The sequence below is a fragment of the Gymnoscopelus braueri genome, assembly GCF_963280865.1.
Source record: "Gymnoscopelus braueri genome assembly, chromosome: 2".
Classification (NCBI taxonomy): Eukaryota; Metazoa; Chordata; class Actinopteri; order Myctophiformes; family Myctophidae; genus Gymnoscopelus; species Gymnoscopelus braueri.
The window spans coordinates 13,623,670-13,646,584 of record NC_137604.1 but is presented as its reverse complement, the minus strand read 5'-3'; the positions used below and the strand labels follow the sequence as shown (position 1 = coordinate 13,646,584).

The following is a 22,915-nucleotide window of genomic DNA, read 5'->3' as shown; positions in this document are numbered from 1 at the left end:
AATATCAATTTTCACCAAAAATTAAGGAATTGTGCAAATTAAGGGATTAATTTGCACCTCAACACAACCATGAAAAAGGCTACGCAAGAATCTTTGACACAGTATGATGCATGGGTTCTGGTTAGGGAATAATTGGAAATATTTGCTTTGAAATCACTTGGAAAAAGGACCTTCGTTTATATCAAAATAATGTGTTTATTAAGATAAATCCTAGGATAATAAAACAACCAATGAAATGGGGAAAAGAACAATAGATCAATACTTCATAAGGTGATGAAACCGGTTAAAATCTCAACAATATACAACATAACAGATCTACAATCTGATCAGATCACATGGCCACATTTTAATATACTAAAGGAGAAGAAGGGATTAAAGTCATACAGAAAAGAGAAAGATCAATGATCAACAATAGCTAATCTGCCCTCAAAACTACACTCAGTTGCCACCCCACATGTGAAATGCATTATGCTCGCCTGTCCATTGGGGGAGGGGCGAAGATGATTCTTTGGTCTCTGGTGGAGAGACCATGAGGCTGTGGCTAGCAGGTTTCGCTAGCGTCCAGGCAGTTGTCATCTAGGAGCATCTGGCTTTGGCTGGAGAGCGTCCTCAGTCTCCACTCAACTCGGATTGAGGAGACAGTATGTGACCACTAAGGCTCACGTGTAGAGGAAGCAGGGCAGTTGTCATCTAGGAGCCGGGCATCTGGCTTTGGCTGGAGAGCATGGACGTAGGCCGGTGGCTCTTCTCTTGGGGAGGACCGGAGGCGTTGGCTAGCATGGATAGCTAGTGTCCGTGCCGTAGCGTAGACCAGGGTGTCACCCGGGTAGAGAGGGGGAAGGGACTTCTTGTCGAACCTTCTGTTGCTGCGTTGTCGTCAGGAGAGAGGCGTGGGGGGATTTGGCACCCCGGAGAGAGCAGAAAGAAGGGACTCAGGGATGAGTCGACCCCCTGGTCATCGAGAGCACGGTGGAAGAGAGAGAGAGAACTGGGTGACCAGTCCTCTTTATAGTTGGAAGGAGGGGTCTTCCTCCTTCTTGGCCCATTGGGGGCGTGTTGAAGGCGGCTGTGTGTGGCAACCTTCCTTACTATTATGAAAAACTAAACTTATCTGCTAAGTACCTTGGGGATTTCCTATTAATCCATTGGACTGGATATTTGGAATCACAATGAATTAAGAATTGTCTAGGTATTAAACATGACCGCATTATATCAACTAGGGAGCCGGTAAGCATTGAAGCCTAGTTAACAAGAGAAGCATCACATTTAAAAACACAAAAGTTCATATTATTGTTGTAGTCCTTGTACAGGACAATAATTATATATTTTAAAGTGACAAAACATGACACAGTTCATTCACATTCGCTTGTTTGCTCATTGTCTTGTGCTCAGTTAGTGTGTCACTGTGCTTGGTGACGACATTCCAACATGTCGTAAAAGTCCCAATTCTCTTATCTGCTAGCAAGGCAGAGAGAGAGAGAGAGAAAGCAAGTCTCTGACGACATTCCATTGGGCAATAAAAGCTTCCCTTTATCTCAAAACATACAGGATGCTTTAGAGCTCTGCGTCCAACGGGGGAGGGGGGGGTCTTTGCGATGAGGGTCCACTTGGTTATGAACTGGAAACCATATTTAATTTGCCTTCTATGTTCATACTTGGTCCGCCATCATCTCTACAGACCTCCCCTAGTTATCAATGTCAGACGAAACGGAACGTTGACGTCACGACCTTTGATAACACAAAAGAAAATGTGAGAGGACAACAGGAACATAGAAATCATAGCATCTGCATTCACATGTCAATGGCAACTCTTTCATTAAGCTGATCTAGTGACACTGGATCCGACTGTTTGAAAGAAAATTACCTATTAGGCATTGGCAGTCACTGTCTGACTCCTATTTTCTGAGAGGGCTTTTAGGATAATCACAAACACCTAAGAAAACATTATAAATCAGAGAACAAAAAGGGAAAAACTCCTAAACATGCACACAACGATTATATGTAGTTTTGTCTTCACAGGTAGGCTTTGGGTTACCTATAGTGAAATGGGCCTAAGTGTACTGCTCACGATGGGGTGAGTGGAAATGTGGCGGTACAGGTACAGGTTAAAGTTTGTATGGTTTTTAGCTAAGGTTAAGAAGTTGCTGCAGATTTGAGAACCTATATAACAAGTGTCTTGCTCCTCCCCTTAGTCACATCCTGTGTGCAGAGACAATAATTTCTATATAGCTGAATTGACTGAACAACACTACAAGTCTTAGTTGGTCCAGTTCCTGTTAACTGGGTTCTTGTAGCAACCATCATACATCACTATCAGTGTAATACACTTTTGGTAGGATAAAGAGGGGAAATCACACTAAATGTGGGTGGAGTTACAGTGCACTTTGTTAGTAGCATGCTTTTAATCCACCTAGGGTTAGTAAAATATTCAAGCACACAAACCAGACAGTGTTCATTATCATAGAATGACTGAGGAGGTTAGTTAGGTGAGACACAAAATGAACTTGTTAAGCGTCTTGGGGAGAGGCCATGTTATTTTGAGTAACCTGATCTACCTTTTATGAACACATTTGACTGTTGACTCTTTACTATTTTACCAGTTTGATGGGGTGCATTTATACATTTGTTTGTATGTCAATGCAGTTTTGCTGCATGTCTATAAACATTGCAACCTGTTAACGCCGAAAACAACAGACATATATATATATACCGGACCCCCCTGATGTTACAGATGAAACACGAACTGTTGTGAAGTGATGTCATCTGAAACATACATTGAGAATAGTCACCGTGGTTTTGGTTTTTATCAAGGTGAGCTAAACGCGATTAGGACTTCTCCAATTCTTGTTGTCACGGACTGGGCTTGAATTTTGTGTGGCAGCGTGTGCGCGTGCCTTTCTTTGCCGTCGTGATTGTTTGGGGGTCTCAGCTGGGAGCTGTTTTACACACTCAACAGGGTTCTCATGTTTTGTCCCAGAGTTATCTCGTGAGGGAGGGCGACCGCGGTCGTTTGAGGAGGACCGAGCACATCTCCAGGAGGGAGCTTGGTGGTCGTCCCCCCTGTATAAACCATGGTCGTCCTGTCTCTTGGGCTGCCAACTATCGATTTGGGCGTCAACAATTTTATGCGATGCCCTTTGAGGTTCATTGCATTCTCTATCAAAAGCTTGCCGTGCCAGATTGCGTAAATCAGCTGCACGCTTTTTAGAATTGATTCCAATAGGAATGTGCTTTTTAATGGAAGGGTGTAAATTATTCAAGAACAAATCCTTGAAATTCACATTTTCCTCCATATCCGGGACATTTTTGTTACCAAAAAATGCAATCCTCAAACGGTTATAAAAGAGATTAACTTTTTCACCTTCGTGTTGACAGACGGACACGGCGGACAAGAGACCTCCTAAAGCTCGGTGGTCAGCAAATTCTTCAATTATCGCTTGACACAGAACGGGCCAATTTGCTCGGACCTCGTCTGTCTGTCGCCTGATAAAGCCAGTTACCTCGCGGTTTGCGGTTTGATAAATCAATTTAACCTTGGTATCTGTGTCACTTACACCACATTCTGCTAAGTGATAATCTATATCATCTAAGTAAATGTGTGTGTCTTTAGATTCACCGGGCTTTGGGTCGAAATTTGGGATGAATTTCGCAACTTTGGCTAAGTCGGTATTACTCAGCAGATGTGCCGGCTCGCACCCCCCCGTGGTTTGAGGTAGGGGTACTGGTGCATTCAATGCTGCATAACCCCAGGCATATGGCTCGAGGGCAGGTTGCCTGACCGCCGGAGGTATGTTCTGAAAAGATTGGAAAGATGGTAACATGGCGGGCAAGCCATTTGAGGCGTGTCCTTGGACATAGTGTTCAGCTCGAATGGGTGGTCTATCTACCAGAGGCTGCTGCGTCACAGGATAATGATCATAGTGAGGCTGACCAGAGAGTGCTTGTGATTGGCCTTGGAGGTCATGGAACCTTTTAGCAAAGTCATTCTCACTGATCCAATCACCCTTCTCGAGGAGCTCAGTTCTATCCTGCAATTGAGTGACACTGTCTTGTGCTATTTGTAACTTGACACTGTTTTGCATGAAGTTTTCTGCGATGAGTAGTTGTAGTTCAATGACAGTGTCTTGCAGTTGACCAATTTGCTGTTTGGCTAAGGTTATCTCACCATTTTGTTGCGTTTTCGCTTGCTCCAATCCTATGTTAAGGTTCTGTAGCATGGTGATGTAGCCTGTTGCCGCATTCAGCATAGCTGTGTGCTGTTGTGTGGCCTGTAAGGCTGCATCCAACATTGCAGTTTGCTGTTTTATTTGGTGTTGTGCCACTTCTAACTGAGTATTTTGCTGGCCTAAATCGGTTCTCAGCATTGTGTTGGTTTGTAGAGACCCCGTCTGTTCTATGTCTGTTTGACCTTTAGCTGTTTTAAAAGGTGTAACCAGGTGACATGCTCCAGTCTGACTCATATCTCTATCAAAGTCAAATTGAACAGTGTCTTGCAGTTTAGGGTCAAGGCTGTCTGTTAGAAACTCCAAGGCACGTTTTATTGTGTATACAATTGAGTGTAACACGTGACGTAGCCCTTTTAAAGGATCTACGTATATTAAAACTAACCCCAATATCACTGTAAACAATGTTATTAACTGCCCGATTATATCGGTGTAGCTGGGTGGAGTGGAGGGCTCAGACATCTTGTTGCGTTACTCGCTCTTTCTATGACTAATCAGTCGGACTCGACAGGGAAGTCTCACTTATGGGAAGTAAACTCCAAAAATTAATCCAAAAAAAAACTTCAATAAAAAAATAAAAATAAAAAAAAATTAATTTTTTTTTTTTTTTTATTATTCAAATAATTTTATCCATTTATAAAAACCTCAGAATAAACGTGAACAATCTGCAAAGTATCTTTGGCGACCGAAACGTTGAAAAACTGACGGTATTATGACCGAAAATACTTTGCAATTGTCAGATCCATTGTGTTTGTTTCACAAAAGGTGAAATAATTTGTACAATACTACAGGTTAGTCTTAGAATAGAGTTAGAACGAGAAACTATACCCAAACTCAAAGTGTATTAACCTTTAAATAACATGGCCTTTACCATACAAGTGTCTACACTGATAGTATGGACAAAACAAAGGTGGTCTACTGGCCGGTTTGTCTCTGCCTGTGGTTTTATGACATGCAAGACAAGGACCAGGCTTCCTCGCCCCCCCCCCTTCTGTTCCTGTTTAAGGGGTGTTCAAAAGGGGATGGGCTAGGTATGTGTGTACCGCTATGTGTCACTAAGTTACAACTGGCGCACAAGTCTGCTTGTATCCAGTTAAAAAAAATAAGTGTGACAGTCTCACTTCTACCTACCAACTTTAGCAGTTTAATTATTGGTAGTTATTGGTTACACTAAGGATTAGTGATTTTGTTTTTACTCTACAGGAAGTGAAGAATGCTGTATTTCAAACTTCCTCACAATGGAGAGGGGCATCCAGTAATTACAATATCAAACTAAATTCAATGCAGATATATTAATCAATGTATCAAATGTAGGATATTTTGACATTACTATTCTAGTAACGGATTTGTTCACGCCACTAGTGTATACACACGGAGGGAGACTCCATGGACTTAAATTTAGCTCTTTGTCAGATCGCTATTCCAACAGGCTTGATGATTCCTCAAGACCCCTAACTCACGAGCTTCAGATTATTCTGCAAGTTGGCCACTAGATGACGCCAGCATGAGTTCTCTAAATATCTGTGGGGGTGGAGAGAAGGGGCACGGTTAAAGTGCCCTTTGTTCTCTTATCACCACAGGAATTTAGATGTTCAGGAGGGAGACCTATTTTAAACAAAAGATTTTCTCTGGCAATTTTTCCAAGATTTCCAAATTTTCCAATTATTCTCTAACCAGACATCAGGGACTGTGCCTCACACGGGGCACCACTTTATGTAGCGGACATGGGGTAATAATTATGGGAAATAATAATGATAATTTATGAAAATATTGAAAATATTTTCAGAAAAATCAAAATATCAATTTTCACCAAAAATTAAGGAATTGTGCAAATTAAGGGATTAATTTGCACCTCAACACAACCATGAAAAAGGCTACGCAAGAATCTTTGACACAGTATGATGCATGGGTTCTGGTTAGGGAATAATTGGAAATATTTGCTTTGAAATCACTTGGAAAAAGGACCTTCGTTTATATCAAAATAATGTGTTTATTAAGATAAATCCTAGGATAATAAAACAACCAATGAAATGGGGAAAAGAACAATAGATCAATACTTCATAAGGTGATGAAACCGGTTAAAATCTCAACAATATACAACATAACAGATCTACAATCTGATCAGATCACATGGCCACATTTTAATATACTAAAGGAGAAGAAGGGATTAAAGTCATACAGAAAAGAGAAAGATCAATGATCAACAATAGCTAATCTGCCCTCAAAACTACACTCAGTTGCCACCCCACATGTGAAATGCATTATGCTCGCCTGTCCATTGGGGGAGGGGCGAAGATGATTCTTTGGTCTCTGGTGGAGAGACCATGAGGCTGTGGCTAGCAGGTTTCGCTAGCGTCCAGGCAGTTGTCATCTAGGAGCATCTGGCTTTGGCTGGAGAGCGTCCTCAGTCTCCACTCAACTCGGATTGAGGAGACAGTATGTGACCACTAAGGCTCACGTGTAGAGGAAGCAGGGCAGTTGTCATCTAGGAGCCGGGCATCTGGCTTTGGCTGGAGAGCATGGACGTAGGCCGGTGGCTCTTCTCTTGGGGAGGACCGGAGGCGTTGGCTAGCATGGATAGCTAGTGTCCGTGCCGTAGCGTAGACCAGGGTGTCACCCGGGTAGAGAGGGGGAAGGGACTTCTTGTCGAACCTTCTGTTGCTGCGTTGTCGTCAGGAGAGAGGCGTGGGGGGATTTGGCACCCCGGAGAGAGCAGAAAGAAGGGACTCAGGGATGAGTCGACCCCCTGGTCATCGAGAGCACGGTGGAAGAGAGAGAGAGAACTGGGTGACCAGTCCTCTTTATAGTTGGAAGGAGGGGTCTTCCTCCTTCTTGGCCCATTGGGGGCGTGTTGAAGGCGGCTGTGTGTGGCAACCTTCCTTACTATTATGAAAAACTAAACTTATCTGCTAAGTACCTTGGGGATTTCCTATTAATCCATTGGACTGGATATTTGGAATCACAATGAATTAAGAATTGTCTAGGTATTAAACATGACCGCATTATATCAACTAGGGAGCCGGTAAGCATTGAAGCCTAGTTAACAAGAGAAGCATCACATTTAAAAACACAAAAGTTCATATTATTGTTGTAGTCCTTGTACAGGACAATAATTATATATTTTAAAGTGACAAAACATGACACAGTTCATTCACATTCGCTTGTTTGCTCATTGTCTTGTGCTCAGTTAGTGTGTCACTGTGCTTGGTGACGACATTCCAACATGTCGTAAAAGTCCCAATTCTCTTATCTGCTAGCAAGGCAGAGAGAGAGAGAGAGAAAGCAAGTCTCTGACGACATTCCATTGGGCAATAAAAGCTTCCCTTTATCTCAAAACATACAGGATGCTTTAGAGCTCTGCGTCCAACGGGGGAGGGGGGGGTCTTTGCGATGAGGGTCCACTTGGTTATGAACTGGAAACCATATTTAATTTGCCTTCTATGTTCATACTTGGTCCGCCATCATCTCTACAAAGCTTAGGCGATATGCAAGCGATTTACATTTAATTTGGTTACTTTTGAAGAGTTTAATTCTCGAGGAGGCAGACTATAAGGATACATTTATTTTGCACCTTTTTTAATACCTCTAAAATAAAACATAAAAATGCCTCGCGTTGATATGCGTTGTGAGCTTGTAGATCAGCTTTTTTCCCACTATTTATCTGTGGAACAGAGTCAAACTAAATGCAATGCCTCAACTCCTACAATTCCAAGTGCTTGTCAGAGTGGGGGGGTCCCCAGTTCAAATATGATTATTTTGGGGCCTGAAAAGATTGAGAACCAGTGCTTTAGATCACAGAAGTGCTGGTGTGTGAACGGGGCCGTTGGTTAAACGTATTGCTCAAGGGCAGCCTGGACGATAGTTGTTAAAGAGAGCAGGGGAACGTTTGAATTAAATTAACATTCTCATCGGTCCCACAATTGGATGGATTAGAAGGTGCTGGGATTTGAAATTGCAATCAATTATGTCAATGTCATCTCTCTTGCTTAGAGGGCACTGCTATGCACGCACACACACACACACACACACATAGTGTCCCTTGGACACACACACACACACACACACACACACTCCTAATAGAGGCCTAGTGGCATTGTCTAAGCGCGTTAGATAGAGTTGACCAAAAGCAATTTTTCCCTTTTTACTCAAACGTAAAATAAAATGATGAAAAGGGTAATGACAGATTTATCTTCCTTGCCCTTTATTCGGTTTCTCATGTGTCCTCTCGCTCTCTCTCTCTCTGTGTGTGTGTGTGTGCTCTCGCTCTCTCTCTCTGTGTGTGTGTGTGTGTGTGTTTAAAATGAGAGTTGTTATCAGTGAGGAACTCACAGATTTGTATTTAGATAAATTGTGTGAATTTCATTACTCTTTTAATAGAGGATAAATATCTGAAGGGTAACACACACACACACACACACACACACACACACACACACACACACACACACACACACACACACACACACACACACACACACACACACACACACACGGCAGCCGTATTGCTCATAGGTCATACAGTTCCCCCAACACAGACCCCATTTGGGTTATATTTCTATCAATCTGGGAACCCATTTGGTAGGCACGACCTCCTTTTTTTGTGTAAAACAGAAACTCGGGTTTGGCTCCTCCCCTTTCTTAGTCCACTTCCTCCCGGGTGCATCTGTGCCACGTTTTTTTTTAGCTTGTAGATCTGCTACTTTTGATGCTTTTGTCTGTGTGACGCTGTAGTATGATCAAGTAGGGCGTTGACTTACGGAAAAAACCCATTCAGTCCGGGGACGCATCTCTGTCATTTTCGATTTCTTTGGCTATTCAAAAATAGCAGATATACAAGCTCATAGCGCGGCACCGAGTGCCGCGCTATGAGCTTGTAGATCTGCTATTTAAAAAAAAACGAGATTTTTTTTTTAAATATTAAAATATAGCGAACATTTGTAACTAAAATATTTTACAATTGTTCACTTTAAAATATATATATATATATTCAAAGATTTGGACAAATGTTCAAGATTTTTAAAAAAATAGCAGATCTACAAGCTCATAGCGCGGCACTCGGTGCCGCGCTATGACCTTGTAGATCTGCTATTTTTTTTGAACAGCCAAAGAAATCTAAAATGACACCAGCCGGTGTTTTGCAAGTTTGGGTCACGGGGAGAGACACCAAATGTCTCTTTTGGGTCTCAAGCTGAAAGATTTTGGGAACCTCTAGTCTGCCCCAACGCTCCTGATTTCGTGTATAGAGGGGCGGGGGTATAGAGCCGGCGAGAGACTGCGCCTGATCCCATTGGTTCACCGATCAGTCCGTCAACCCCCGCCCCGTTAACACAACATTACGAGCGACGCCCACTGCACTCTGGTTGGTTGGGAAATGAAACACTTCCTCATACCCAGTACAGGCTATGGTTGGGCCAGGCTTTTATTTTTTAGCTAAACTAAACAATAAAAGCCTGGAGATCGAGGCTAGGGAACCTCTGACCTTTTGAAAACCTCAATGCAATATGGACAATTACAAGGCAGGCAGTTGACTGACGGTCTGTGACAAGTATTCCCAGTGGCAAAAATAAGCACAGTTGAATTGAAGGAGTGTTTTTTTTTTTTTAATGAGTCCAACTCCATTCATTCATTGAAGGATGCAATCAGACAGCTTTTCTTTCTTTTTTCTTTTTTTAATGAACCGTGACAGAGGCTGACACTTCAAGCTGATTAAGTTGCTCTTCGTCTAATCATTTTGTTTTCAAACGCTAGCCTCTGAGCTAATATAATTGCTACTATGACTCCCAACACAGTGTTCAGATCACATCAGGCACAGTAAAAAAAATAATCTAATGCATTGGTTCTCAAAGTGGGGTCCAAGTAGTTAACATGGCATCGCAATCATTTTAACCACTTTATCCATTTTTACGTCTGCGATTCAAAAAGGGCAGATCTACAAGCTTGCACATTATTATCACAATTATAAGTAAAGTACTTCAGTAAATGTTACTTTCCACCGCTGAATACTGGTGATATTGATTTGAAGTCGCATCGCCCCCATCCCCTTGCTTGCCTCCAGCCGGAAGGAGATTGTCATAATCCTCTCCTCTCTCTAATCCTCTCTCTCTCTCTAAAACATGTTTTGGTCCAGAGCTGACCCACTAGCCCACCTTGAGGCCTCCTCCACCGAGACCCCGGTTTTGGGGATGAAGAAGAACACTGGCTTTGTGTTCGCAAAGCAGCACAAATGAACCGGCTCTCCCCTGGCACTCTCTCCATGTTCGGAGCCGTTTCAGAGAGAGCTCTGAGTTTATTAGCCCGAGCAGGCGCGTTCACGTATAGCACAGAGGGGGGGGGGGGGGGGCGGGGGAGAAATGCTGACTCACACCTCACTCCGGCTTGAACAGAGGGAACTATGGGATGTTAGCAGGTAGATGCACGGTCCATTTGTGCCGTGTGTGTACTGTATGCACCAGTGGTGGAAAGTAACTAAGTACATTATTTTACTCAAGTACTGTACTTAAGTACAGTTTTGAGGTACTTTTACTTTACTGGAGTATTTCCAATTGTCTATACTTTTACTTCTACTCCACTACATCTCAGAGGCAAATATTGTACTTCTTACTCCAGTACAATTATTTGAAAACTTTAGCTACTAGTTACTTTGCAGATATACATTATTACATTATAAAACATTAACCACTTCAGCCCTATTTTATACATAGGCTATTTGATCCTATTTGATGCCGATCTACAAGCTCACAACGCGTCGCATCGCGACGCGTTGTGAGCTTGTAGATATGCTATTTTCAAACATTTTAGTGATTTTACTTTTGGTACTTTAAGTACATTTTGATACCAATACTTTAGTACTTTTACTCAAGTCAATTTTGAATCCCGGACTTTCACTTATAACAGAGTACTTCTACATTGCCGTACTTTTACTTAAGTAAAACATTTGAGTACTTTTTACACCACTATGCACATCTGTCTCTCTCTCTCTCTCTCTCTCTCTCTGTCTCCCTCTGTCTCTGTCTGTCTGTCTGTCTCTCGCTCGCTCGCTGAGGCCTGGACTCTTCTCCAGTCAGCATTCCAGAGTCTTTATTGCATCTCATTATGTATGTATTAGGAGAGTGAAATTCTTGGGTCTTGACATTGCAGCAACAAGAGAAAGTGGCTGAAAAGAAAAAAGATAATATATAAATAACAATAGAAATGGCAGTAAAAAAAACCACCCATAACAATTGTTAGGTGCTGTGTACATGGGTCCTACCTATAAATAAATAAATAAATACATACATACATACATGCATAAATAAATAAATAACACACACGTACTGTATATCCCGGCGACTGAGGCTTGAGCACATCCATGCACAGTAATGAGAAATGTCTTTCCAGTTTACATATTCAAGTATAACAAAAGTATCATCTTGAAAATAATTGACATTCATTAAACAACAGCAAAGCAGCAAAGCACTCCTCATGCAGAACAATCGCAAACACTCCAAGGTTCAAGGTGGGTCTAAAAGCAAAACTTATTAATCAACAGAAGTGGATGTGAGGCCCCGTGGGGATGAGATCTGAATTGTCAAATAATTACATTACGTGCTCAAGTGTCCTGCCCTGTTTATTCAATAACTCTGTTCTGCTTCTCTTTCTTCTTCTTGCTTCTTTATGGGAAATTATGCTTATATCTCTCTCTCTGTGAGGGAGTCGGGCGTCTCTTTGAGATCGACAGCTGTCGCATGCCGTCACGGTGGCCCTCACGCATACAGATGGAGGATCCCCAAAATTATTGTGTGTTTGGCTGCGGACCCCCATCATTTTTTTTTGTGCCAGGGACCCCCAGAAACAGATTTGAATAAAAAGAAATTGCTTTAAAAACCTTCATGATTTTTCAAAAATCTGAAATGCAATCTCGCAGCGCGGCACAAAGTGCTTCTATTTAGGAAGATCCGCCATCTAAATTTTCACCACTAGGTGCAAAATGGTACACAAATAGTCTTCATCCTATGTTTACTGGTTCTAGATCTCGCGAGAGTGCATTGCTGGGACAGAGAAAGGTTGACGACAAAGTAGATTACCTACAGTACATAACTGTCCTGCACTATGCATAAAAACAACACAAGGTTACAGTGTCTCACCGTATCCCGCCCCAGAAATTGTCCATTTCAATCAATGCAATGCGAAAGAAGAGACAGTGTTCACAGTGCAATCAGAACAATAGCAATACCCTAAACATGTCATTAGAGGTCAGAGTCCTTGATTCATCTATTCTGCCCTGCCAAGCCAAAGTGCAGTAACTACGTTTTGGACACACCAACGTATTTGTGTATCCCAAAGGTCAAATTAGCCTTCGTGATTTTGGGGGATAAACAATTACATTACATTACATTACATTACAGTCATTTAGCAGACGCTTTTATCCAAAGCGACTTACAATAAGTGTATTCAACATAGGTAGGGAACGAAAACTACTAATCACCAGAAGTCTTTAGTGCATTTTCTGCATAAACAAGCAACCAAGAGTATACCTAGCGCTAAGGTAAAAGTGCAATATATCAGCTACCTATTTCCTTAAACAGATGAGACAAAATAGCTAAATCAAATGAGCATGAGCTAAAACAAATAAGTATATCGACTAAACAAGATCCAATAAACAATCCAATAATCCAATAAACAATACAGCAATAGAAAACAAGCGTTCGTACAACTAGTTAACAACAAGTAGGTCAGGCAGGGAGGAAGGGTAGTGTTTCCTGAAGAGGTGAGTTTTCAGCCTGCGGCGAAATATGGGCAGTGACTCTGCTGTCCTAACATCAGTGGGAAGTTCATTCCACCACTGTGGGGCCAGAACAGAAAAGAGTCGTGACCGTGTGGATCGGCCAGAAGGACCCTTGAGTGACGAGGCAATCAGTCGCCCCGAGGTGGCAGACCGAAGTGGTCGGGCAGGGGTGTAGGCATCGACCATAGCCCGGAGGTAGGAAGGAGCTGTTCCTTTCACTGCCCTATAGGCTAGCACCAGGGTTTTGAACTGGATGCGAGCCGCTACGGGGAGCCAGTGTAGAGAGCGGAGAAGGATGGTTGTGTGGGAGAACTTGGGGCGGTTGAACACCAGACGAGCCGCAGCTTTCTGAACAAGCTCCAGAGGTTTGATGGCAGATGCCGGAGCACCAGCAAGGAGGGAGTTGCAGTAGTCCAGGCGGGAGATGACGAGAGCCTGGATGAGCACCTGGGCTGCCTTCTCCGTGAGGAAGGGGCGAATCCTCCTGATGTTGTAGAGCAGGAATCTGCAGGACCTCGTCACTGATGCGATGTTTGCCGAGAACGTCAGTTGATCGTCCAGGGTCACACCCAGATTCTTTGCAGTCCGAGTTGAGGTCACCACAGCATTATCAATGGTGATGGCCATGTCTCGGTGCGGACAGCCCTTCCCCGGGAGGAACATCAGCTCGGTCTTGTCCAGGTTGAGCTTCAGGTGGTTTGTCGACATCCACTCCGAGATGTCAGCCAGACAAGCAGCAATGCGTGCCTCCACCTGGGTATCAGAGGGGGGGAATGAGAGGATTAGCTGGGTGTCATCGGCATAGCAGTGGTAGGAAAAGCCATGGGAGTGGATGACAGCACCCAGAGATGTAGTGTAGAGAGAGAAAAGAAGAGGACCCAGAACCGAGCCTTGGGGAACCCCAGTTGTGAGCCTGTGTGGTTCTGACACAGACCCTCTCAGCATCACCTGGTAGGAGCGACCCGTCAGGTAGGATGCAAACAGGGAGAGTGCAGAGCCTGAGACACCCATCCCCTCGAGGGTGGAGAGGAGGATCTGATGGTTCACCGTGTCGAACGCTGCAGACAGGTCCAGGAGTATCAGCACGGAGGAGAGAGAGTTCGCTCTAGCGGCATGGAGCGACTCCGTCACTGCCAGGAGGGCAGTCTCTGTCGAGTGACCCACTTTGAACCCAGACTGGTTGGAGTCCAGGAGGTTATTCTGGTGGAGATAGGAGGACAGTTGTTTAAAGACAGCACGTTCGAGAGTTTTAGATAGGAAGGATAGAAGGGAAACCGGTCTGTAGTTCTTGATCTCAGAGGGGTCAAGTGTCGGTTTCTTCAGGAGGGGGGTGACTCTGGCACTCTTGAAAGTAGAGGGAAAGTAGCCAGATGTCAGAGAGGTGTTAATAAGGTGGGTTAAGAAGGGAAGAAGTTCAGGTGCAATAGACTGCAACAGAGTGGATGGGACCGGGTCCAGAGAGCATGAGGTGGGGCGACTAGAGGTAACAAGGAGAAGGACCTCGTTAGGGGAGAGGGGAGAGAAGTGAGATAGAGAGGGGATGGGGGGGGGGAGAGGAGTAGATGAAGGTAGAGAGGGGGGGGTGGCAGGCAGACGGGTGTGGGTAGTGCGCAGGGCACCAGCCGGGGGAGGAGGGAAGGAGGATCGGATATCGTTCACCTTCTTGTCAAAGAAGTTGGCGAAATCGTCGGGGAGGAGGGACGAGGAGGGAGGAGGGGGTGGTGGTTGCAGGAGAGAGGAGAAAGTTTCAAAGAGTTTTTTAGGGTTGGAAGCAGAAGCCTGAATTTTAGTGCAGAAAAAAGCAGCTTTAGCAGCTGATAGAGAGGAGGAAAAAGTAGAAATGAGAGATTGGAAGGTGAGAAGGTCCTCCAGGAGGTTGCCATTTCTCCATTTGCGCTCAGCCGCTCTCAGGCTCCGTCTCTCAGTCCGCACTGAGTCCGACAACCAGGGGGCAGGTGGAGTTTGGCGTGCAGGCCTGGTGGTGAGGGGACAGAGATGGTCGAGAGAAGAGGATAGAGTAGAGAAAAGAAGATCTGTGGCGGTATCAGGGGATAGAAGAGCAAAGGATTCAGGGGCAGGGAGAGCAGAGAGAATAGAAGAGGAAAGATCAGTGGAGGAAAGTGAGCGAAGATTGTGACGTGAGGAAATCATGTGAGTAGGGAGGGGCTGTGAGGGGGGAGAGGAGAGAGAGAGAGAGTAGGACATGAAATAGTGATCAGAGAGTTTCTTACCCTTTTCACTGGAAAGAGGAGTGACAGACAGGTTAGCAATAGAGCAGCCTCTGGTGAAGATCAGGTCCAGTTGGTTGCCCGCCTCATGGGTAGGAGGAGATGGGGAAATAACTAGGTCAAAGGCGGCGAGAAACGAAAGTAGTGGGTCTAGCTGCTTCTCAGTCGGGAGGTTGAAGTCACCCAGAAGGATGAATCCAGAGCCATCGACAGGGAAGTGGGAGACTAGATGGTCCAGCTCCTCCAGGAAGCCACCAGCAGGGCCCGGTGGGCGATAAACAACTGCAATGGTGAGCTTGACTGGATGAGAAACAGTGACCACATGAAATTCAAATGAGGTAGGAGAGAATTGTGACGGTGAAACAGGAGAGTATTTCCATTTTCTGGAAATTAGCAGACCAGCCCCACCACCTGTCCGCACGGCTCTGGGAGTGTGAGAGAAAGAGTACACATCTGACAGAGCCGCGGGCGTAGCAGTGTTTTCTGGTCTGATCCAGGTCTCAGTCAGAGCAAGGAAGTTAAGGGAGAGCAAGGATGCGTAGGCTGAGATGAAAGAAGATTTGCCTTCCACCACAGCCGAGTGGCAATTCCAAAGCCCTCCCGTTACCACTTGCTCGACCTGAGTTGAAAGAGTAGGATAGATGAGATTAGTTATGTCGCGACGTCTGGGTGTAACCCAGTGTTTGTGCGACCACCAGGAAGAAGAGAGGACAGGAATAGGAAGAAAACACATTGTAGATCACTAAACATATACTACTATACACTACTATATCTATCACACTACTATATATGTCACTAATCAATGATACAGCGTATCGTTCATTGACTAAGTCGGACTTTGACAAAGTCGCCTGTCGCCTTTGTTCCCCTGGCCTTAGTTTGCTGGCCGCCGCTTACAAGCTGACGCTTTCAGCTGGTGGTATAAGGCCACTTCAACTGATTGCTAATCGTCTGCCGGGAGTGCTGGCTAAACCACACACTTCACAAGGCAATCAAGTGGGCTATACAGGGTGAAACTACTTGTACTACTACAAAGTGCCAATAGCCTACTGCTTGAAGCACACAAACAATAAAACTATAAACTACAGACTACCACACAAGCTAATAATATAATACTAATAGAAAAGCACTTAAGGTACCACTACTAGCAGCTTGCTAAATAACAAAAGAATGCTGCTATACTCAACTACCAGAGGTCAGGAGCTCTGTTCACTTCAGATGTTGGTCACACACTGAAGACAATACTCTCAACCTGGCTACTTATTCCTTGAGCTGTGCTGGCTAAACCACACACTTCACAAGGCAATCAAGTGGGCTATACAGGGTGAAACTACTTGTACTACTACAAAGTGCCAATAGCCTACTGCTTGAAGCACACAAACAATAAAACTATAAACTACAGACTACCACACAAGCTAATAATATAATACTAATAGAAAAGCACTTAAGGTACCACTACTAGCAGCTTGCTAAATAACAAAAGAATGCTGCTATACTCAACTACCAGAGGTCAGGAGCTCTGTTCACTTCAGATGTTGGTCACACAAAGAACAGTTGTACAATTAGTGTAATATCACTTATATGCCGATATCTCATTTGGCAGACCAGTTGAATCACTTTTAAACCCATTTTTCAGTGATTTGATTTTTTTGTAGTTTCTGCACTTTGGCTTGGCAGGGCAGTATTATTCCAAGCAGTGGTGGAAAGTAACTAAGTACATTTACTTGAGTACAATTTCGAGGTACTTTTACTTTACTGGAGTATTACAAATTGTCTATACTTTTACTTCTACTCCACTAAATCTCAGAGCCATTTTTTTTTACTTTTACTCCACTACGATAATTTTACTGCACTAAGAAACCTTAGTTACTAGTTACTTTGTAGATTTGGATTTGGATTTGAATTTTGAATTCCGGACTTTTACTTGTAACAGAGTATTTCTACATTGCAGTATCGATACTTTTACTTAAGTAAAAAAATTGAGTACTTTTTCCACCACTGATTCCAAGTTATGTTACGGTTGACCTGGCAGAGCGACCATAGTGTGTCTCGTTGTAAATCCTCAGAGCTACTGGCACAAAGGTCCTGCCCTGTCTCACACAGTTCCACCCCTGGTAGGTGAATCTGATGTTTCCTCTCTTGCTCAGAAGCTCCACTATATCTTAGGTGTAAAGCTCGATTTGTGCTTTTGTTCCAGGGACCCCCAGAAGCAAAGATTTGAGTTAAAAATGTTCGCTTTAAAACAATATATATGTATTCAAGATTTGCACACATGTTTGCGATTTTTCAAAAATGGCAGATCTACAAGCTCGTAGCGCGGCACTCGGTGCCGCGCTACGAGCTTGTATATCTGCTATTTTTGAATAGCCAAAGTGTAAAATAATGCTTTTCAAGCCTCACAAGCCTCACATACAAGCTCACAGCGCGACACGCTGCGATGCGTTGTGAGCTTGTAGGTCTGATATTTTCAACGCGCGATAGCATCGTACGACGAATTAAACCACACTGACATTAAGTCAGATCACGATAAAAAACTTTGTTTTAATGGTTGTTAAACATATCGCAATGTTGTGTTTACTTTATCCAAATGCTAATATTAATAATAGGCCTAAATGATACAATGGACTAATAACAGCATTTTCCCCGTCGGCCACGGTGGCCAGTGATGTTTATAATTAACGGGCAATTAAACCTTTTATCAGTCAATGGCCGGTATATACCGGCTCTCACGTAAACCTTGGCACACACACACACACACACACACACACACACACAGCCCTTTTTAAGATACAATAAACTAATTTAAATTGAGTGGTGGCATATGGCACCGCTGCTGAATACACATTGGAGAAACACTGGAGTTTGCCTGTTTGTGTGTGATAGTGTGTATGTGTGTGTGCAACTGTGTGTATGTGTGTGTGTGTGTGTGTGTGTGTGTGTGTGTCAGAATGGGTCAGACGGCCCCTACAGGCCCATCTTCTCATCACGGCTCTGACGGCAGAGATGAGACAACGTAACGCTTCATTTGCAAACACATTTGTCTGTCATGACTTGTGATTTAATTACACCAGCTCTCCAGTTTGTTTACCGAGGACCGCTCGCCATTTGATGTGATTGTTGCGTACAACGGGGGAGGGGGAACAGGAATGAAGACAAGACCCCCACCCACCCCCTTCCTTGGCTCACTCCCTAGATGAACCCGCCCCGCCTTCCCACAATGCTTCATGCTTAATTTGCATATTTAGGCATCGTCTGGCACGTTTACGCGCCGAGTGATCGTGTAAAATGCGATGGGGCATGTTAGGGGAAAACATAAAGAGGACTTTGATCCGTTTTAGTTGACACACAGGCGCAGCACACAAACACACACAAACTATCGATCACATGTCTGATGAACGGAGGGACATTCTGTTCCACCATTTGACTTTCATTGAAATGTGTCAACATGCACCACTGATTTGGTTTGGTACAATTATATGAATTAATGAATTAATGCATGTAATGTGTTCAATCAAGTGTGTGTGTGTGTGTGTGTGTGTGTGTGTGTGTTTGTATTACTATTGCTTGTGAGGACCAAATGTCCCCACAAGTATACAGTATGCAGTAGTAGAATATCTCTGCTGTCCGGCAGAAACCAGCTAACTCCAAACAAAAAGTGGAGTTAGGAGGTTTTGTTCATCATTGATAAGAACAGCTGAATGGACCTCCAAGCTCACAATGAGGTTGGAGGTCAAAAGGGGGTGGAGCCTGGAGTCAGCTAAACCAGCTAACTCCACCCCCCTTTGTTGGAGTTAGCTGGTTTAGCAGAAAGTTTGAGGATCCAATGGAGTTAGCTGGTTTTGTCAGAAGCACTTTTTAATACTTTTCATTGCTTTTCATTGGTTTAATATTTTTTTTACCAACACACAGACCACATAACCATTATTTTATACTTTGGCTATTCAAAAATAGCAGATCTACAAGCTCATAGCGCGAGTGCCGCACTATGAGCTTGTTTTTCATGATGTTTAAAATAATAGCAGATCTGCTATTATTTTAAACATCATGAAAAATGGTGCAAATCTTTGAATCTTTGAATATATATATTTTTCAAGCGAACATTTGTAACTCAAATCTTTGCTTCTGGGGGGTCCCTGGAACTAAATATTTTGATATGGGGGTCGGTGGACAAATACATATAATTTTGGGGGTCCTTGACATGAAAAGGTTTGAGAACCACTGATGTACAGTAGAAACATACGTTTTTCAGAAACCTGAAGACATCTATTTCTTCACAAGTAATAGAAACCTGTGTGTGTGTGTGTGTGTGTGTGTGTGTGTGTGTTTGTCAGGAGCGTGATGGAATGCGTGCCATCCTAGAGTCCTACGACAGTGAGCTGGCCCCCAATGAATACTCACCACAGCTCAACAAGAGGCTCCGCGAGGCAGAGGAAACACTGCACAAGACCCAGAGCAACCACGCCGAGATGGAGGTACGCACACAAACTTTCTTGCACCATGTTGTTGAGCTGGGTGATATGGATCACAATACAATATAGATATCTTCTAACTTTTTGTGTTTTTTTCCCCATAAATTAACGCGCTACACAGCGCAAAAAACAAGGTTTCCTGCTATGTATTCCAGATGTAAAATATCTGTAATTTCAGTGAAAATACATGTGTTTATCTGTCAAAAATCTGACAGGAAACTTAAGTTTCCTGAGTCAGCAAAGACCAGTATCGTACCAACTTAAGTATGCGTGACAACGCGTGAAATATTTTAGTTACAAATGTTCGCTTTAAAAAATATATATATATTCAAAGATTTGCACAATTTTTCAAAAATAGCAGATATACAAGCTCATAGCGCGGCACTCGGTGCCGAGCTATGAGCTTGTAGATCTGATATTTTTGAATAGCCAAAGAAATCGAAAATGACAAGAGATGCGTTCCCGGACTGAATGGTTTTTTTCGTAAATCAACGCCCTACTTGAATCCTACTACAGCGTCACACAAAAGCATCAAAAGCAGCAGATCCGCACGCTCGAAACGCGGCTGGAAAGTTTTGAGCTTGTAGATCTGCTGCTTTTGCTGGTATTGCATTTGAATCCTGAAAAGTAACCGTTTTGGACACACTGAGGTTTCCACCCCGACAGAGACGATATTTGTGTCTTTATAGGGCATAGCAGTGGGCGGGCATTTTGTGGTGCCACATGTAGAAAACCCATTTTTTGAATGGGCGTTCTATCTGTGGCACCACAAAATGGCCTCCACTGCTATGCCCTGTAGCTCAATTCAAAGGGGCTTTACTGGCACAGGAAAACATATGTTAATGTAACATTGCCACAGCAAGTGTAAAAAAAAATCAAAACGTAGACGCAATTAAAATATACAGTTGGCTTACTAGAATAATAATTAAAAAAAGCTTAAACGGCTATATAACATTTTGCATACTAATCCTACTACAGTAGGTAAAACATTTTAATCAATCTATCTCTCTCTTTCTCTTTAACTCCCTCTCTCCCTCCACAGGCCCAGTTAACCAAAGCGCAGGAAGAGACAGGATCCCTCAAACTGCAACTCCAAAACGTTAGTGAAACACACACACACACACACACACACACACACAGACACAGACACAGACACACACACACACACATACGCACACACACACACACAGTCTCCCACCTGTGGGCTACAGTATTGGGCGTTACGTGCTACACCTAAAGCTCTGCACATTTATTGCTAATCAGGAACCTACTCTCGATCTCTTGAGACTCTCACACTCACACACACACACACACACACACACACACACACACACACACACACACACACACACACACACACACACACACACTCGCCGATGAGAATTGACGCATGAAATCCAACCTGTCTGGATAGAGCGGTATAATTACCTCTGCTGTCTTAAGACCAAGACGCAATGAGGATGAGCAGACACTATGAAATCCTTTGCTGTCGGGCAGAAAGAAACCTCTTATCTTTAAACTCGTTGTGTTTTGTTTTTGGTAAATTGAACGCCCTACTTGATCGTACTACAGCGTCACACAGAAGTATCACATTTAGCAGATCTACAAGCTCGAGTTTTGAGCTTGTGGATCTGCTCCTTTTGTTACTTTTGCTACTTTTAGAATTTTGAAATTTGAGTGATTTAAAAAAATATATATAACAGCCGATCTACAAGCTCAAAAACCGAATATAACGAGACAACAACAATATATAATAGAGCTCCACAGTACAATGATGCTTTCATGACTTGAGAGGACTAAGGACTTTTAGACCGGGAACGCATCTGTGTCATTTGTCATTTGTTATTCAAAAATAGCAGATATACAAGTTGCTATATATATCAAACTCAAACTTCTTCCCGTCAAGGACCACCCAAAATTATATTTTGGCCGCGGACCCCCATCTGAAAATGGTTTGTTCCAGGGGCCCTCAGAAGGAAAGATTTGAGTCAAAAATCTTCCCTTTAAAAATATATATTCAAATATTAGCACAAATGTTTGAGTTTTTTTTCGAAAATAGCAGATCTACAAGCTCGTAGCGTGGCACTCGCGCTACGAGCTTGTAGATCTGCTATTTTTGAATAGCCAAAGTATAAAATAATGGTTATAGCTAAAATCTAAAATGACACAGATATGTTCCCGGTCTTAATGGGTTAATAAAGCATTAGTATCATTTCTGGTTTTACTCCCTGGGCTTTTTGCCCCCATTTTTTAATTGGGTTTTATTTAGATGTGATGTTTTTATGCCAATGCTTTTTGAACAATTCTATAGCACTTTGAGATTAAACAAGCACTGGGAATTTTACTGTGTAGAGATACCGATAGACAGGGGATGAAAGACGATTAGAAGACAGAGAGAGAGAGAGATGATACAAGAAAGAGAGACAGAGAGAGGGCAAAGAGAAAGGACAGCGAGTGAAGGAAACGGAAGAGGTCAGACGAGCAGCATATTGGAACATTGGTGGATACATTAGAGGAGAAGAGAACAGGACAGGACATCACAGCGGGGCTGTTGGATAGATTGATGAGAGACATGAAGGGATTGATCTGTTTGTCCGTCCGTCTGTCTGATGATGATGATGAGGAGGAGGAAGAAGAAGATCAGGGCTGAAATGGGAGAGATGTGGATTTCTCTCTTCATTGTGAGACGCACATGATGGCACACAGACACACAGACACACACACACACACACACACACATGGCCTACTGTCAGACAGAGCCGACAACACTACAGCCCAGAGTATAGCTTTGATATCTTGTTGTCGCTGTGCCTGGCATCACTTTTGTTCTCTACCTCACTGGTTCTCAAACCTTTTTCGTGCCTTAGCAAGGACCCCCCCCAAAAGTTTTTGGCCGCGGACCCCCATCTGAAAATATTTTGTGAGCGGGACCCCCAGAAGAGAAGATTTGTGAATTGTTAAAAAATATATTCAAATTTACGAAACATTTTCGAGATTGTTCAAAAAATATTTCAAGTATCTACAAGCTTTCAAATATTTCAAATATCTACATGCTGTGGCACGCTGCAAGCTTGTAGATCTGCTATTTTTGAATAGCCAACATATTAAAGGAGGAGTTCACCCAAAAAATGACTTATTTTCTATCAATTGCACACCCCCTGAAGCCTTGAATTCATGGATTTATTTTTGTTTTTGTGGCATTCCTAAGCCAATAATTTGATGACCGGGTGT

The 22,915-nt window shown here is 43.2% G+C and overlaps 1 protein-coding gene across 2 annotated transcripts in view; it reads left to right on the top strand.

Moving 5' to 3' along the window:
• The window catches only part of mad1l1 (mitotic arrest deficient 1 like 1), a 273,709-nt gene that overhangs the window by 38,450 nt on the left and 212,344 nt on the right, over positions 1-22,915 (top strand). For both annotated transcript variants that reach the window (XM_080443017.1, XM_080443016.1), the window contains exons 12-13: positions 19,547-19,687; positions 20,727-20,783. In XM_080443017.1, the coding sequence (XP_080299143.1) occupies positions 19,547-19,687; positions 20,727-20,783 (198 nt within the window). The remainder of the gene's footprint in view (positions 1-19,546; positions 19,688-20,726; positions 20,784-22,915) is intronic.